Consider the following 18,119-nt stretch of genomic DNA (forward strand, 5'->3'; position numbering starts at 1 on the left):
AACCAAGCTTTTTTCTTCCATCAAAAGATGCTTTACACGGATTCTGGGACGGTGAACTAAATAGCTTTTTGGGACAATGAAGGTCTAAACAGCATTTTGCTTCAGTTAGATATAATGCTAATAAGGAAAGTTGATAGTTTAAGCGCAGAGAGTATATAAAGAGGAGGCTTCGAAAAGGCAGGGCAGGAGATCAGCTGTGCATGGACCAGACAGAAGTTGCCAGACGAGGCAGACGGAAGGCTGGAAGGGAAAAGCACTGGGGCAATTGTTCTTTTTTCAGAAGGGAGGGGTTGATGTCCCTCATGTTTTCCTTGCTGGATTTTAAAGCCACTAAATTGGATGAATGGCTGTTTTAAGGCATTTGAGTCCCAAAGGACCCTGGCAATTGGCTGTTGAGCAGAACCATTGATTTTGACTGAGCTGTATGGGGAATATGTTTACATTTCCACCAAAGGCAAATCAGCTCACCAACGTATTCTTATTTGACTGATGCTGCCATCATGGTTACTCCCATTTGACATGAACTCTTTTTGAAGCATTTGTTTTCTATTTTCCTTCTTTCTTGATAAAGAGACCACTGTGATTTGATAGGTGGTTTTGGGTGTTTTGTGTCATTATTCTTGGAATATGTAAACTGATCCAGGCATCCCGTTTTCTCCAACTCTCATCTCCCTACTTTCTACAGATAGTGAGTATGAGAGTTTTTTGTATTCTTATTTGATATCACATTGAGAATGTGATTGCGGTATTGTAAGGGTGGGTGCTTTTATGTTGATTGCCTAGCAAGCTCTTGTGAGGCAGGCAGTTGGTTTTAAGGTGGCTATGCATCTTTGAGAAAGTTGATTAATCTGAGTCTTGAGTAGATGTGGAGGCAATAACAATGATTGCTGCATATTCATGAATGCCGTTTTGCATTTTAAGTGTATTATTTGTGGTGATCATAATGGCAGCAATGTCTCTTTATTATTTGTTTCTCATAATTAATCAATTTATATTACACATAAGTGTGTAAGAAGTATTCATTGAATGCCCATTACTTAGAAAGGTGTCAGGAGCATTTTGAAAATGAACTTTATATATGGGGCATCTATTTAATTGTACTGTGTATTGATATGTTATGTATGGTGCATGTCTTTAATACACACACAAAGGGTTACTGGAAAGTATGAGCCGTGGACTATCAACAAAAAGTAATGTGACATTAGTAAACCACTCCTCTGCTGAAGAATGAGAGTAGTCACCCACTGCAGGGAGTTGCTGCCTACCTTATTTGCTGATGCACAGTGATAGCTATATGTTGTTTCCTTCCTCTATTCCTACAACAGTCCCTTCTGGGTTGAGGTTTCTTGGACACTCCTCTGGGGGTGACGGGAGGGCTGTGGAGATAGGGGTGATAAGAATCACATCACTACCTCATGTAACCTCTCCGAGCCCCTTGAATTGTCCCTTAATAATGTGCCTGCAGAAGCCTTTCAAGAGCTGCACAGGAAGGGTGGTGTTTAGACTAACTGCTACATAGAAAACCTGTTTTTGAATTATCCTTTAAATGGATACTGTTTCATTTGTCTGTGCACTTGCTATCAATATTTTCAAACATTCAATCAGTTCAAACATTGTTTACTTGAAAATGTTCAATTGCTAGAGTAATTCAACCATGTTGAATGCTAGGAAGAAATGTAGGAGATTCGACTTAGATCAGTTTGCCCACACCAATATGTCTTTCGCATTGTATCATTTTTGTCTAATGTACAGTTCCCATAAATATCATTTATACAACACTGAAATGTTTTTTAATTAAAGCGTTTTAGACACTAAACCCATTCTTTGGAACACAGGTTTCTGGACCAATGAAGTCCATCTACATGCAATATATAATAGGAGGATGCCATCCTCAGGTATGCCACAATCAATTGTCAGAGGGTTGTTGGCTCCTTTTCTTTTCTATTAGTTAAATGTGCATGTGTTTGTTTGCTCGTTTTGGCCTCAAAATTATAGATAATATAGAAGGTTGTGGTCTAAATAACAAAGTGCATGAATGCACATAAACATAAATGCATTTTGATGTTTTTTTAAAAAATATATTACAAATATTCTGTAATGGTTATGATACATGCACCATGTTGGGGAGGTACATTTTGGTAAAAATGAATTTAACACATGCTGTGAGAAATTATGAATGTTTAAATAGGATTAATAGATGTAAGAGCTTCGGATGGAGGTCAACTTGTACATATGTGTGCATATTTGGAAACATAAAAGAGTTATAAAAATCAGATTTAACATGCATTATTAAATGTAACTTTAACTATGAAAATGTGTTATATGCCCCTGAAAGAGAAGTTACTTTTTAAATCACAAATTTTCCAGAAAATGTAACTAGGATTACCTTCTTGACTGACTTTATGAAGAGCAGAGCTTCCTCCCCACACTGTTCATGCAAGAGTCCACATCTTATATTGTAGAGGACAGAACAAATTGCTATTAAAAATCAGAGATAAAGATAAGTAATGAAGTGATGTTTACATAACTTGTTCATACATCTTAAGAGGAATAACATGTTTTTCATAATTTTTATGAACACATTCCCTGTTTTCTGAGAACATGGGAAGAACAAAAATATTTAAAAAGCATCTGAAAACTTACTTTCATAAGACCACTTATTTAGCTCAAAGTATATGTCATCAACACATCCATTTTCATCACAGGCTCTTCCAAGACTTGTGACAAAATCTGCCATAACCTGTATAAATGATAGTGCACATTGTATATTTCATATTATATTATGGTAAAGTACTGGCTGCAACTCAAATTGTAAAATGTAGCATTACTAATATAAATCTATAAATCAGAATAAGGAGTATGTGATACAAATCAATTGCAGAGCGTGTTTAAATCAGTTACCAATCAAAAGAAATAATGAAAAAAGAAAGAATGCTCAAAATGTCAAATGCAAAATCTAGAAAACAAGAAACTTCTCATTCAAATTTCACAATACATATAAAAGTGGAATTGTAAAATAAGCATACTGTAGCAGAGAGAAGGTAGAAGAGTGGTGAGGCATTCAGAAAATATTTGCTTGGGGTTAGGGAAGGGATGAGGGATCATAAGAAAGAAACCACCTTCTCATTCAATAAGAAGTTGATGTAATATTTTTAAAAACAATAGGATAAATCAGGGCATCATTAAAGGTAACCACTGTTTGTTTAAAAAAAACATTTACACAGCAACTTACTTTCCATGCTTAAACTCCTTCTATTTTTTATTTTCAATTAAACTGTTAGAATGAAATAGATAGCCATTACCTCCGGTGAGATGTGACTTGCTTCAATCAAGTATTGAAAAGGTCTACAGTTTTACTTCCAATACCTTTTCAAAGAGCTGGAATGAATCAGACAACTGTTATGGTGCACTCTGCTATAAAATATTGGTTGGTGAAGCACTGAGATCTGGGTTGATCTACCAAAGCCTTACATCTACAAGTCTAGGGTATGAATTGAACAGGATTGTGTGTGATGGGCAAACAAATACTTGAAGGTTGACTTTCCATGGCATGGATGAAAGGCCATTTAAGAGTTAAATTTGGTTAAAATGCACCAACTGAAATCTGAATAAGTGCACCTTCATGAGAATTCTGAGTATGGCAGACCTAAATGTCATTTAAAAAAAATTGGATGCACCAATTCACCCTGATCTAATGTACACAACACCACATCAGCATCTCGAGAGAAAACAAATAGGTAGGAGGATGTTTGTTAATGTTTGTATGATGAAGTCTTCATTGGGAAATTGATTAGATCATTTTGTAGGGTATTGCTAAGATAAACTACTAGGGGGAATATATTTTTGGTGATTGGTTAGTGGGAACTTAATTTAGCATAATTGGTGAACTTCACATGTTTCGCTAAGAGGATTGATTTTTATTACAGGAATCTTTAGAGAGGCATTGATAGAAAAGCAGGCTATAGGACAAGGGGCCAAAGCTTTTTCCTTTATGAAAATAACGTGTGACAGATTTAAACTACTAATCGCAGTGGTAAATTGACTTTGGAAATTCGAACCCACTTAGAGATTTGCACCACATCCATTGACACTGGAACAGAGATTTCTGTGACACAAGCGAACTGGGTTGTTACACCGACCAACTGGTGGTAGGTATTGCCACAGGAAACAGGAATTTGGCTTTATTCTCTGCACTGCTTTCAACTGTAGGAATTTGGACACATCCAGAAACACTTGAAAGAAATGTTTTTGCAGAACCAGATTTGATTTTTTGTGGGTGGCCATAGGACAGGTTGTGCAGTTGTGATATGCAATAAAGGTGACTCTAAGCTTTAGTGTTAGCTATAGTAATACCACTTCATGGGTTTAATCATGTACACTTGAGGGATGTGTACCACAGTGAGTGATAAATGAAACTGTGCTTAGGAATGGACCATGGAAGATTCAAGGATTGTTGTTTGAGCCAACACAATTATTGTGAGCCTGTATTGCTAATGTAAGGGAGGAAGGGTCTCCCAGACCCCCTTTCATTCCTAACCATGAACATGATATGCTCATTCCATGGTGTGGGGTCACCATTGAATGACCCATAACTGTGCATGGCCTATGAGCCACGAGACTCAATTTTGTTAGCTATAGATCCATTTTCTAGTAGGCTGCTTGTAAGGGCTGAATGCAGGCCTGCACCTCTCGCCTTCATTCTCCGCGCGCAGTCAGCATGCCAACCCCCCACCTCCTCCCCTCTGCTGTCTCTGCAGGTGTCCTGTTCTCACGGAAGCATTGGGCGTGAACTGAAATGAGCTAAACACTGTATCTCTCTTCTTCCTTTTACATCACTGCCCTGTGTGTGACCCGGCCAGAGCCAGGCCCTGGAAAAAACCATCTGTCTCCACAAATCTGCCTCTGCACTAGCAGACCCTGTCTAAAGAAATATAGACCACAAGCCCCCTAACCCCATACCTCTTTTAATGTAATAGTTGCATGGCTCTCACCCATGTGCCACTCCAGTTCACCCCCTAACACTAATCCCATGCATGGACATATATTCTCTTTGTACTAACAAACAGTAAGAACACCCACAATACATCTAAGGAGATACATAATAAATGTGATATTGACATACTGTGTTAGATAAGACACCTGGACCCATGTACCCTTTTATTGCTCAGGTCAAACGTCTAATCAACTATATATATATTGCATGTTGAGATTTATGAATTGTGCTAAAATATGTGTGGCCACAAGGGCAAATGTTACATAGAGTTAATCACAGCAACGTGGACATCGCCTGACCCTGCACCCCTCCCAGATGAGCCCAGATGACCCGCGTGCTCCACAAAGTTACAAGCTGAAACCAACCAATCAAGGAGCATCATCCATATGTGCAACATATTGACTAGTCCGCGTTTGTCCAATCAACGTTACCGACTGCACCCCCTATAGCACACGTCATAGATTACGTGATTTTGTAATATAATGTGTAACTTTTGTGTCTTGGGCAGAGTGCCCTCTGCGGGCCCCATTTAACTTTATATAAAGTATTTTCTTTAACCTCACTTGCACTTGGTCCTGGTCTCATTCCCTACTGGGGGGTGTCCATTAGTGTCTTTTATTTGGTTATTTTGCTATAATTGTGGGGAATGCCAGCTTTCACTAACCTCAGGAATTTGACTTGCACAAAGGTAATGTTGTACACTTAAGAATTTCTGTTGTATTGAGTGACACATGAAAGAAGATTTGTTTGTAGTTAGACAATTTTCGTGGTGGCTATAGCACAGATATAGATTGTCGTTTAATGCAACACAGCCTGGGATGACTTTGGTACTAGTCAGTGAAACACGACTTGCACAAATTGGATGTTGTACATGAGAGATTGCCTCCACACTCTGAGACACACACATGGCAATGTCTGCGGCAGTGGCATTTATTGTAGTTGCCTGCAGCACATGCCACTGTAGTTGTGTGTTTGCAAGCAGTTGTTAGATGCCTTGTCAATCACTATGTGATTTGCCTAGGCATTTGAACAGTGTAATAAACAAAGATTTGGGACTACACTCGATGAGAAATTGGAAAGCCAATTCAGGTAAGGCTAGACCATGTGGTGGATAATTGTGGCATTTTACATGGTTTTGTGTCAAGTACAAATGGTGGTGTTAGGCACAAGAACTTTACTTGCACAAATAGAGACTTCTAAATGGGAGAGATTTTTACCACACCCACGAAAATATATGTGGCCCTAAATATTTTGGAGTGTGGCTACAGAACAAGCTGGCCTGTTCTGTAATGCAACACAGATGGAGGGAGGTTGTGGTACCAACCACGTGAATAGGACATTGTTCGATTGAGATATTTATCCTACCTCCATAGAAATGTGGGAGAACTTGTCTACATTGCCACATTTTTTAGTAGGTGGCTACAACACAGGCCTGAATTCTTGCATGATGCAATGTCTCTAGTGGGAGGCACTGGCAATAGCTTGCCTTGCAATACCATGACATTTTGACTTACATAAATTGAATGTACAGCTGAGATATTTGCATCACACTCAGAGATGCGAGACATATCTTTTGGTATGTTGTGAAGGCCTAGGCTGAGGTTGTTGGGTGATGCAGCACAGCCAGTGGTAAACCTATAATGCACATGGTAGTAGTATACATTGATTTACCTCATTAATTTTAACATCCAGTTTTGCAACTTCTTTTGGTTTCATGAGTTTTCTTTGGAATGCTCTCCTCATTGTTTGCCATTCTTGCCCCTCACTGTGAGGAAAATGAAAATGTACACAAATCAAACAGGATTTACAAGTATAAACTTCAGGAGCCAATTGTGTAGCTTGATTTCATTTGTAATGTTTATGTTAGCATTTTCATAGAACAGAAAAACACACACAATACACACAGACACGGCCACCCTTATAAAGATGCTGGCCCCCCACCGGCTTCTTGGAGTCATGAATGTGCCACCCCAAGAACCTCATCAGGCCACCCCTGTGGACAATGTCTGGGGGCGCCACTGAACACACACACAGCATTCCGACTGTTTCAGGCCTGTGTCGTTTCACCATAAGTGGAGTTACAGTTAGGATTTGCCTAGAGAGATGTTAAACTGAGACTACATTATATGTGTCACTAAAAATGTTAGCTTTTAAGTACCTTGATTTGCTGGTTTGCTCTTCTGGAGAAGACTACGGCTAGCCCAGCTCTGCTGTGGATTAATCACTATTTGAATATTTGTGACTGTCATTTCCATACCTCCCATCCCCTGTCCGTCACTGCAAAGAGCCATCGGTGGACATTTTGTAAGATACTATGTTACTGCAACTTTACAAACGTTGGTTTATCTGGCAATTGACAGCACCATGACAGACAATACTCTGTCATTTCACCCCCTCCCCTCCTTGGAGAATATTACATGTCAATGCTCCCTCGTGGGTGTCAGTATTGTGTCCTCTTGCAAATCCTTGTGAGAAGCGACCATAACTTGGACATGGACCCATCTTGTCACCATGCAAGGAAGTGGTGTGCACTAGTGTAGCAAACTAAATGATTGGAAATGTACTGGGGCTGCTTTACAAAAGCGTTTTAATGCAAATTCCCATTGAAAAACCCTTTGTAAATCAGGCCCTGCCTGTCTCTAGGGCAAGGAGAAAACCACTTGCAAAGCGTCATTTGTCTGTGTCAGACCCACTTCCGTTTGCATGCAGGATTTGCACATCTCACAATAGGCAAAGAACTGCCCATTGCTCTGTACAGTTCTGCAAATGCATGTAGCGTTGATATATTCGGGTCACTTCATGATAACTTTTTGTCAACAAACATCTTGATAGTGTGCACATTCATTGAATAAAACTTACTGATTCTAGTTACGACAATGGGTGCACTCACTGGTGTAACAGAGCCCCCCGCACAAATAAAACAAATATTTTTTCAAAATATTTTTTTTTTTAAATGACTTTGTCTTCATAAAAAAAATATTTCTGTAACAGAAATAACGTCTTTATGAAGACAAAGTGACTACAAAAAGAAACTTTATTTTTGAAGTCCGAGGGCTCCCCCTATCCCATGACATGGAAGACCCCAGGCTGGAGGCCTCCAAGTCATGGGGTGTGGGAGCCCTAGGACTTCAAAAAGAAATAGTTTATTTGAAGTCACCCTGCCTTCATAAAGAAATGATTTCCGTTATGGTTCTATCCTTAACAGAAATAATTTCTTCATGAAGTCAGAGTGATTTCAAAAAGAAACAATCAGCCTCATCACAAGTTTGGTGGTAGCCTTGCTGTTAAAACCGGCAGGCTACCGCCAAACTTGCACTTTTTTCCGGCACCTGCGAATGGGCAATTACCGGGTCATTACGGCCCCGCCGGACCCGGTTATTGCCATTCGTGGGCGCCGGAAAAAAATGCTCCCAATTCCCATTTGATACCCATAGGGTTCAATGGGAATGTGGCGCTCGAATGCACCGGCACCATTTAGAATGGTGCCGGTGCATCCGACATGCTCTGCTTACAGGTGTCGGTACGCCCGCCATTACAGACCTGGCAGCCGGGAAGGCACCCGCGAACAGAACTCGTAGTTTGCCGGTCTGGTAACAACGGTACCGGCAAGCTTCCTGGTACTGTTGTTACCGGACCGGCAAATTTATACTGAGGCCCAATTTTTTTTTGAAGTAATAGGGCTCCCCTCAACCCCATGACATGTGCGTGTGTGAGTGTATTGTGAAAGGGTGTACACTTAAATGTGGAGGTGGCTGCCTGTGTGAGTGTATGGAGAAAGGGTGTACACAAATGTATGGGTGACTGGGTGTGCCTGTGTGCGTGTATGGTGAAAGGATGCACACTTAAATGTATGGGTGGCTAGCTGGGTGTGCCTGCATGGTGAAAGGGTGCACACCTAAATGTATGAATGGCTGCCTGTGTGTGCCTATATGGTGAAAGAGTGCACACTTAAATGTAAGGATGGCGGGGCGTGCATGCGTGTATATGGAGAATGGGGTTTGTGCTTGTGTTCAGGGGCACAACAAAACCTACATTTCGGGGGGTTGATCCTTCAAATGTTGGGAGAGGTGCTAACTTCACGGGTGGTGGGGAGGCAAACTTATTTGTGTGTGGGCATATAACTTCTTTACAAATTTTAATGAGACTATTCTATTCCAGCCTCAATGTTAAAAGCAGTAACCTTAAAGTGTGAAAGCACCCACTTATAAACTGTTGTGAGAATGAACGGTTTCCTGTTCCCTTTTTACCCTTCCAATCACTTCCCTGGCATGAAAGTACTAAACACACATCACAATTTCAATTGCCTAAAAAATGTGGCATTCGAATGCAGGTACTAACAGTGAAATGCTTTGCATTAGTAACTGCTGGGCCCTTGTTAACAGAGAAACCCAGGTGCCATTTAACATCTGTGTCCTGTTCTGTCCGGCAGCTGCTCTGAAGGTCAGCCAGGTTGAGTCAACATAGCCCAAAATTTCTGGGGGTGAGTACTGCAGCCCAGTCAACTGAATAGTGTTAAGCCCCTACTTGTGTTTAATGCCTTAATTACTTATTGGTAATCGTCATTACTCCTAGCCCAATTCTTCCTTGTCCCTGTACCTGTCTATGAGGCAGTTTAGAAGCAAATATATAACTGATTGTGGATATGCAAATTAGTAAAAATGGCAAGCATTTGGTCATTGTCAATAGGACGGTGTTACTTTACACTTTGTGTTTTTCAACCCAAACGAGACAGCTTTCAAGAATTCAAACAACCATATACATGTTTCATCCTTATTATAGTTCATTGGTGTACTCTTATCTAAAGCCTTGTGGTTGGAGCCATTGGTGGGTTTAAAATGCTTGACATAGACCCATCTAGCTGAAATGTGAAAGCAGAACTAGCCATTTGAGACACTTCATGCACAGCATCAACCAGTAGCCATAACTGGAGGTGAATCTACAGTTCAGGGCCAAATGGGCAATGCATTGTGTGTATACAAATTAACTCAAATGGCAAGCATTTGTTTTAGAAAAACATCTTTGTCTATCGGACATGGCTACTTTGCACATTGCAGTTTTCAGCCCAAAACAAACAGCTCCCAAGGATTGAGAAACAAAGCTGTTTCACCCTTATCTACCACAAAACCATGTCATAGAAACCATGCTGATTCCCAGGGACTGCCGCACAAAGTATAACAGTGGTCTATTTGAGTTACATATGTATCCCCTTTGTTAGTTTACCTAGGCCCCATCCGTAAACCAGGTCAAGGTGTTAAATAATAGAGAAAAGACACAAGTACAGGGTACCACAGTTAGGAGATGCAAATGTAAACGTTCAGTGAAAGAGTGATGCACAAATATTAACAAGGTTCTATTTAAATGCCCGGTAGAGGTTTAATGTTCAAAAAGTAAAATGTTGTAGCAAATGTACAGGCCACTTTCAAGCTTTATAATAAAAGTCAATGAGGCCCATTGTAAATGGTTATTTATAGCACGCTTAATACCCAGTGGTTTCTAAGTGCAGACCCGAGATCGCACCACATTGCCTTGGTTCCAAGGCAGGCGTGTTGCCCCTGTGCTCTCCGCCCGGCCAACATTATGATGGTTTTCATAGACGTTTATGGGGAAATTAAATTAGTTCAGAACATTTCCCAGTCCATCGTGGAGTGGAGCTGGGCAGCATTAGTTGGAATTTGGACCATCAGACAAAATATAGCTAAGAATGTTTAAACATTTTGAAAGCTCAATCCACTAAAGATACGGCTGGTTCAAGACAATGACAGCAGCTGGTTCCATGGCCTCAGAAGAACATGGCAGGAACATGTGCTTAAAAATAGTTTCAGTGTAGAACAGAATCTGCCACAGGTCGAAGGCCTAAGGCCCCCTTGTAAGAATTGCAGGTTTTGTTCTGATATTTTCTCAAAAGGGACTGTCTTCAGAAAAGTTCTCTCCAGCCAGAGCTGGACTCAGAGTTAGTCCAAAGCATCTTGCCTCAGAAAGACAAGTTACTTAAAGTCAACTGAGGGGTCATTGCATTATTAAGATGCTACGAGGTGGCAAAGTCCAAGAAAACATTTGTCTAATCCCTAAGATTGTTTACACCGAATTCCTCCAACTCCCACTGTTCCTCAAGGATCTTGTTTGCTGGTCTCCCCAGAGACCTCATGAGATGTATCTCCTTAGCTAGTCTTCTTCTAATGACTTGGCGTGCTAGGGTTCTGCTGCTGCAATCATGTCTCATTAGGTCTTCTAGGCCTTCAGTGTCCTCCCAGACCTGATCAGTCTGACTCTCCAGCATCACAGCAGAATATCCCACTATTATTCAGAAGAGGGTCAGAGTTCATGCATGCAATCCTAAGGCCTGGCAGTGGTTTTGGCATATAAGGAGCTTGACATAAACCTAGAAATTCAAATCATGTGATCTCAAAAATGTTCAAAACAATTCACCCACCTCTTGGCAATAGATCAGGACATCCCTACTTCTAACCTGAATGGTTTCAAGATCTACTATGATAAAATGAATGATCCTGGAAAAGTCTCCATGCACCTAATCTTCTACACTTAAAGATAGTGAAACATTTCTGCAAGATGTGCAGCACTATAACCTCAATCTCAAGAACCATGCCCGGTTATAGCAAACAGGGCATCTGTTGCTACGAATAGAAGCTTTCCTGGCTATCAAGTAATTTTACTGAAAAAAGCCAGAGTGGTCAATTTTACTGAAGTAAAAAATACCGAAAGAATACCTAAAAATGTCAAATAAATATATATATATGTGGTAGTGGGGTAAGGGGTTAAATGGGTGGGGATGGGGTTAAAAGGGAAGGAAAACAGGGGGTTTGGGCGACCCCCAAATAAAAAATAAAATAATTCAGTATTTTCTTCTGCATTTTTTACCTCGGAAAAACTTACCACTCTGAATTTTACTTTGCTAAAATCACATATAACCCTTTCCTGTCAGTCCTTCCAAAGACTTTGTAGTCACTTTGAGCACAGAGTCAATCTGAAATGTAAATTCTCACTGAGCAGGCTCTATGTGGTAGTCACTGAATCATTACATCTATAGCTTTGCTCCCTGCATAGACAGCGCTTCCCTCTAGAGGTGGCCAATATACACCTCTTCGTAATGTCATACATTCACAGCTAAGGTGCATCTAATTTTACAGAGACATCGCTCTAGTACCATTCTGTGCTGCAGGCGGTCTATACAACTCTTACAAATCATGGTCTTGCTATAGGTCACATTTGATCAAAAGTTATAATGAAATATTTGCTTTAGTAAAATGTTGCTCTCTTTGTTACTTTCTACAAATATTCAACCACCAGTATTATTAAGCACTTTGTATTCATTGTTTGGAAACACTGGGCTTACCTGTGCATGCTGCATCAGGACTGGCGCACAGTTTTAGGAATGTTACAACTGTAGGGATACATGTGTTGAAGAAATTGCAATTAATTGCTTATCCTTTAAATATAATCATTCAATTTGCACCCCCAACGTGTCCTGTAAGAGGGAGCTGGGGGGCTTCATGAACCCTCAGGACTATCGAGGTGTATTTTAATATATTGCACCCCTCCTAGTTGAGGATCCGGAGCCCTCACCAAGGAGTGGCTGGTGGAGCACACATTTAAAAACTCAGCGTTGTAGGAACAGCACTGACACTATTTCTACAAGCCGACTCTGCACCTTGATCTCTGAGGAGAGCCAGGCATCCATAAAAGGCATGTGCTGGCTGGTGTTTAACCCCTTCCTGAATGATCACGCCACCATGTTCTCTTTCTCATTTCACAGCATGTTTCTTGGTGCTGTGAGTGCATGGGGTTCACCTCATGGGGGATGGTCTGTGAAGCAAAAGACGCCCTGGATTATTATGCTTTCAAAGTGGCCCCATACAGCACACTGATTGCAATTACAGCTTCTGCATTGTGTGTGCTACATGCAGAAACATAAAAAAGGGGCACTGCCTGTCAGGCAAGAATTGGAGTAGTAACCATGTAGGAGATTACACCACCCTTGTCCTCTTGGTATTAGGTAACCCACCTATTGGTATAGGTCTGTACTACACAAGTTGGTAGTGTGACTGAGCAGCCAGACTTATCTCAAGAGGGGTAAATGTGAGCTGAAGAGCTGTAGCATCGAAATCCACAAAAACAAGTATCCAAATAACAGTTACACACAAGGTCTTATAGTAAAACAATTATTTATTTAACAGCCAGTTTTAAATAAACATTCTTTTAAAAGGGCAATGTGCAAAAATAAAAATACACTTCAAATTACTTTCTCAGAATCAAGAAAAAGCAAGTAAATACTCTTTAGAGATGTTTCAGACACACTTCTTACACCCAGAGATGACTTCACTAACTAGGAGAGTAATGGCATTTATATATCACTTTTGCATTTTGTATATTCTGAGGTTGGTTAAAAAGGAAAGCTTAAAGGAAGGAAAAGGGTTAACAGTTTTTTCAGAACATGTGAGCACTTTTAAATCTCCCAATGAAGTCTAGATAAAACCTTTCCCAGCAATGTTATTTAAAAACCAATGTATCACCTATGAGGGACAGCTTTAATCAAATTCAATGGACTAGAAGAGTCTGCAGGGAGCCAGGACAGCCAAAGTCAATTGGAACAACGTCGATGGAGCTCAGGCACTTCTTAGCAAAATGTCTTGCACAAAGTTAGAGAGTCTGTTGTAGAAAATCACTGTTGGGCCACAAGCTGTTACACTTGTGAAAGTTAGAGGTTGAATCAACTCTAGAAAAGCAGCTACTGCAAGTCTCAGCTGAGAAAAGCAAGCTGCTAAGAGGTAAGTACCCGTAAGTAAGCACAGCACCTTAGGTTAGAAGAAGAGGATCCAGCTGGTTTCTGTCTTGGTTGCAGTTTTGCAGATCCTGTGTTCCTGCGCCTCAGTCATGGGGACAAGAAAAGGATGTCTGGAGGACTCCTGCACAGCAGTTCGGAGGTCGGCGGCAGCTACAGGCTCTTTTCAATTCAGCAGCATTTCGCTGTTTCAGCAGGCGATAAACAGCACCACCTCGGATCTTGGACACCGGTTGGCTTCCTTCACTCTTTGAGTCCAGTACTCTGGTGAGGTGACTCGTACTTGGGTTGTGCTGCTTCGGCAGGGTCTTCGGGAGACTCCTGGAGTTTTTGGCCGGCTTACAGATGTTGCAATCGACTACAGATTTCTCAGCTCCTGGCACTCGGTTCCAGCAGCAGCAAAGAAGTACAGCCGGTTGAGGAAGGTCTTCCAGCAGAGTTTGTCTTGGGATTAGTTGGTCCGACTAACCCAAGGGAAGAAGTCATCCTTTCTGGAGCTTCTCTATTCGATTCGGAAAAGGAGTTTCAGCACAGCAGCAGGGCTTCACCTGGCAGTTCAAAGGTCCAGGAGGATGCAGCAAGCATCTCTTCATGATTTCTTCATCAGATATTTCTTCCAGTGGTTGACTTTGTCTTCAGTCCAAGAAACCTTGCCTTTTATGCAGGTTTCTCCTATTCATGCACAGCCTAGCTGTCACTCACACTGCAGGTTGGCAAGGACAGCCAGCCAGCCAATCAGGACTTGGTGCATTCAGGTAACCAAGGAGACTAAGGACAGGGGAATTAAGGGCAACTCCCTCACTTCCTGCCCTGCCAGACACACTGGAGCCAGAGGCGTGTTTTAGCACTGAATCTCGCCAAAGGTAAAATGAACAAAGGGCTTAAACCTTGTTTGTCGCGCAGAGTAAAATCCAAGAAAGACCTCAACAAAAAAGAAATGGTGATAAAAGAAGACCAGGCCATTTTTACACAATGGTCACGCATGGGTGTTATACTGCAGCTGAGGATTCAGCCTGCGGTCGAAAAGCACAATGGTAGGAAAATTAAACCACTGCCACCAGCCATTTAAAGTAATGAGGGTAGCATAAAAATTGTTACATGAGTAAGTAGGAAAAGGTGCTACTAAGTAACCCCACAGCACTCCACATAAGATGGGGTGTGCTGGACCTACAAAGAGAAAAGGTAAGTAATGTCAATTTCACTCTACATTTCTTGGGAACAGTAGTTCACACAAGAAAAGGTATTTAAACCTTATGAAATATCTAAAGGATTTCTCTGTGACACTGCACTGAGTGTGCTGTGTATCGCCATACAAATAGTGGATGCCTATAGAGTTTGTCAGATTACAAAAACAAAGGAAACACATAATCCAAACCAGATCAAAATACATGAGAGAGTGAGAAAGGGGACTCACTCTCTTTAGGGTGAATAGTAAAAAGTCCAAAAGACCAGCTAAAGAGCTGGGGGTCTCTAAGGTTGAAGGCGATTAGCACAGAAATGAGAATTCTCCCTAACAGTGCCTTCCAAAAATAGGCCCATGGCACAGGGACCATCCCGGGAATCTCCAGCCCTGTTGGCCAGTCCGCCACTGGTTCGCCTTAATGGGTAGGCGTGGGGCGCGTGTGCCTTGTTAGTACAGCCCATGGACCTCGTTCTGAAAAAAGAAAGGCATCCAAAAATATCCGGCAAGAGAGTCACCCACCAATAGCTACTATAATTACAGACATGGCGCGGCCAGAGAGCGTCAATAATGTCCCGCTTAGAGCGTGGCAGTGCTTCACTCTGCCACAAAGATCTGCGGGCAGCAAAGAGCCCTTTACACAAGTGGACGAATGTGTTCCTGGAAGCTGCAGCCTGCTGCCCCGCCCCCTCCGCGCCCACTGCTTCCCCTCCCCTTCCCCTCCGCCCCGCCGCCGCAGTACAGTGAAATTCGGCTCAGCGCAGTCATTGAATTGGGCTGCGCCCCCATGCACTTGAATCAAGTTCACATTCTGTGACTGAAAAGTTCTTAGTGGATTCGCCGTTTAACTCTGAACTTGTACTCGAGTAGAGACCAAATCGACGGCGAGCCACGCCAGTCTCATTCCGTGGCGACCAATGTATGCCAGTTATGTAAATAAGGTCCTACTGTCGGGTCTACGTGTAAGGGGCGCCCCGTTTAGTGGATACGGTAGTATATAAATACACAGCGTGTCATGTGTCTAACAACTCGACGTGTGCTGTTGTTATAGGTGGCGCACAGGCCCCTAGACAACATTAGAAGACATAGAACCATGCATTTGGAGAATGACACAAGACAATAAAAAGGCAAGGAATCCACGTTTCTCAGGGCACGGTTACGGTTACATGCACGTGACAATTCGGGCGGAACTTACTGCAAATGTCTACACGTTCTTTGGGTGTGCACCCCAGGGGTGCCAGTCAGTGCAGTACTTACAGCGTAAGCAGGCCGTAGGCTTCACCCCGGTAGTCTCGGTACATTTTCCAAGGTTTGATCTCCAGTCTTTTCGGGTATTTGCTCTCGCTCCGAAAAAAGCTTTCTACCAGAGCGGGGTCTCCAATCTGAACGGACTTGAAGGTGCCCAGATTCATTCGGAATATTTTCCCGTATTTCTTGTGATTTTGGAACTGTGGGATTTAAAAGCAAGTCCGTAACTCATGTGCTGCTCATCACATATTTTGCCAGTGAGCATAAACATGCATTTTGCAAAAATGTGTGCATATGATACACGCGTTCATAATAATGATCATTATATATTTATTATTAGTATTAGGATTATTGTGAATGGTAGAAGTACTAGTAGCAGCAGCAGTGGCAGTAGTAGTATATGCTTTATGAGTAATACTAGTCATATTGTTGCACTATAGTGTACTATTATTAGTATTATTAATACTAATAATAATTATATTATAATAGTATTCGTAATACTAATAATAATCATCATAATACTGTACTCGTCCTGAACAACCTTTGTATTATTATTATTATTATAAATAATAGTACACGTTATTAGTAATAATAGTAATATTCATAATACCTTACTCTGCTCATAGCGAGTACGGTATTATGAATATTATTATTGTTATTATGAATATTACTATTATAACTAATAACGAGTACTATAAATAATAATAATCATAATACAAGTATAAACATAAAAATGGTATCATAATAGATGTTTTTATTATGTACATTATTATGAATCGTATTATTATTTTAATTCGTTGTACTAATTGTATTCATTTAGGAACGAGAAGAAATGCAAACTAACATCAGCGTATATTATATGGTGCCTATTATTATAAAAATAATATTTCTTAGAATACTAATAATGTTGAAAAAATGTGCGTACTATAATTTCACAAAAATATCCTAATCCAATGGATACTCAGAGGCGTGTAATGAAACGAAGGCTCGAACTCTGCCACCGCGGATAGTAATAACACGCGCCGCAGCGCCGAGCGCCCGCTTCGAGGCGCTCCCTGCGCACACACTTACCATGATCTCGTGCTGGTTCTTCAGACCTCCGTGCCAGAGGACGTTTAGGAGGCTGCCCACACCTGGCCAGTCAGCAGGACCTGGGAGTGAAGAGAAAGGCAGGTGCTGGGCCGGGCACAGGGCGTCAGGGCGCGCGTCCAGGGACGGCTGGGGATGCTGAAAGGCTTGGGAATGGATGCAGGCAGACAAGGAACGGACTGGGGAGAATGGGGCTGCTGCTGCAGGAACCTGTTTTTCCAGGAAAAAGGAAAAAGACCTGGCATGGTGCTGCACTACTCTGTCTGCCCGTTTAATGTTTTGCCAGCATATGGCTGGATGGCACAATGTAAACATTGCACTTTTTAGAAATGACGCCTTGCGTCCAGGGACAGAGTAAAATCCCAATGCCCTGCGACTCAATATGTCGAGTTAATCTGTGGCACTCTATATGGCATAACCCATCTATCTCGCCAGCTATTTTATATCATTGTGTGGCCATTGGAATTAAGCAGTGGTCAGACTCCTCTCGCTCGCCATTGGTTAAGATTTGCTGGAGGTCCTGGGTGGGAGGTGCATAGAAGGAACTTGTTGAACGTAAACTGAAGGAGGCACGCATTCCCACTAGGGCAACTAGTTTCACGTTTCAGTTTGCCAATTAAAAGAATGTCAAAGCTCTTCATGTTTGTCTTCCTTTGCCAAGGCATCAAAACGATTTCTAAGTCCTATTGATACTGGGTTCAACCAATGGGATCCTTTGAATCGGATATTGAATTAATTGTAGCCTCTTCCACACAGGGGTTAAGCCAAGAATGGAAGCAGTGAACGGAATAACCTGGCCTCCTCATCAGGAG

General features: G+C 41.6%; 1 protein-coding gene across 1 annotated transcript in view; it reads right to left on the bottom strand.

The window, feature by feature from the left end:
- Positions 1–17,707, bottom strand: part of LOC138497303 (1,25-dihydroxyvitamin D(3) 24-hydroxylase, mitochondrial-like) — a 124,470-nt gene extending 106,763 nt beyond the window's left edge. The window contains exons 1-5 of the mRNA XM_069620662.1: positions 17,290–17,707; positions 16,228–16,418; positions 6,665–6,758; positions 2,644–2,740; positions 2,387–2,478 (exon numbers count right to left, since the gene is read on the bottom strand). Of these exons, the coding sequence (XP_069476763.1) occupies positions 2,387–2,478; positions 2,644–2,740; positions 6,665–6,758; positions 16,228–16,418; positions 17,290–17,622 (807 nt within the window). The 5' untranslated portion in view covers positions 17,623–17,707. The remainder of the gene's footprint in view (positions 1–2,386; positions 2,479–2,643; positions 2,741–6,664; positions 6,759–16,227; positions 16,419–17,289) is intronic.
- Positions 17,708–18,119: the final 412 nt, after the last annotated feature.

This window comes from Ambystoma mexicanum, chromosome 5q, assembly GCF_040938575.1.
Source record: "Ambystoma mexicanum isolate Mex_15411 chromosome 5q, UKY_AmexF1_1, whole genome shotgun sequence".
In the NCBI taxonomy this organism is placed as follows: Eukaryota; Metazoa; Chordata; class Amphibia; order Caudata; family Ambystomatidae; genus Ambystoma; species Ambystoma mexicanum.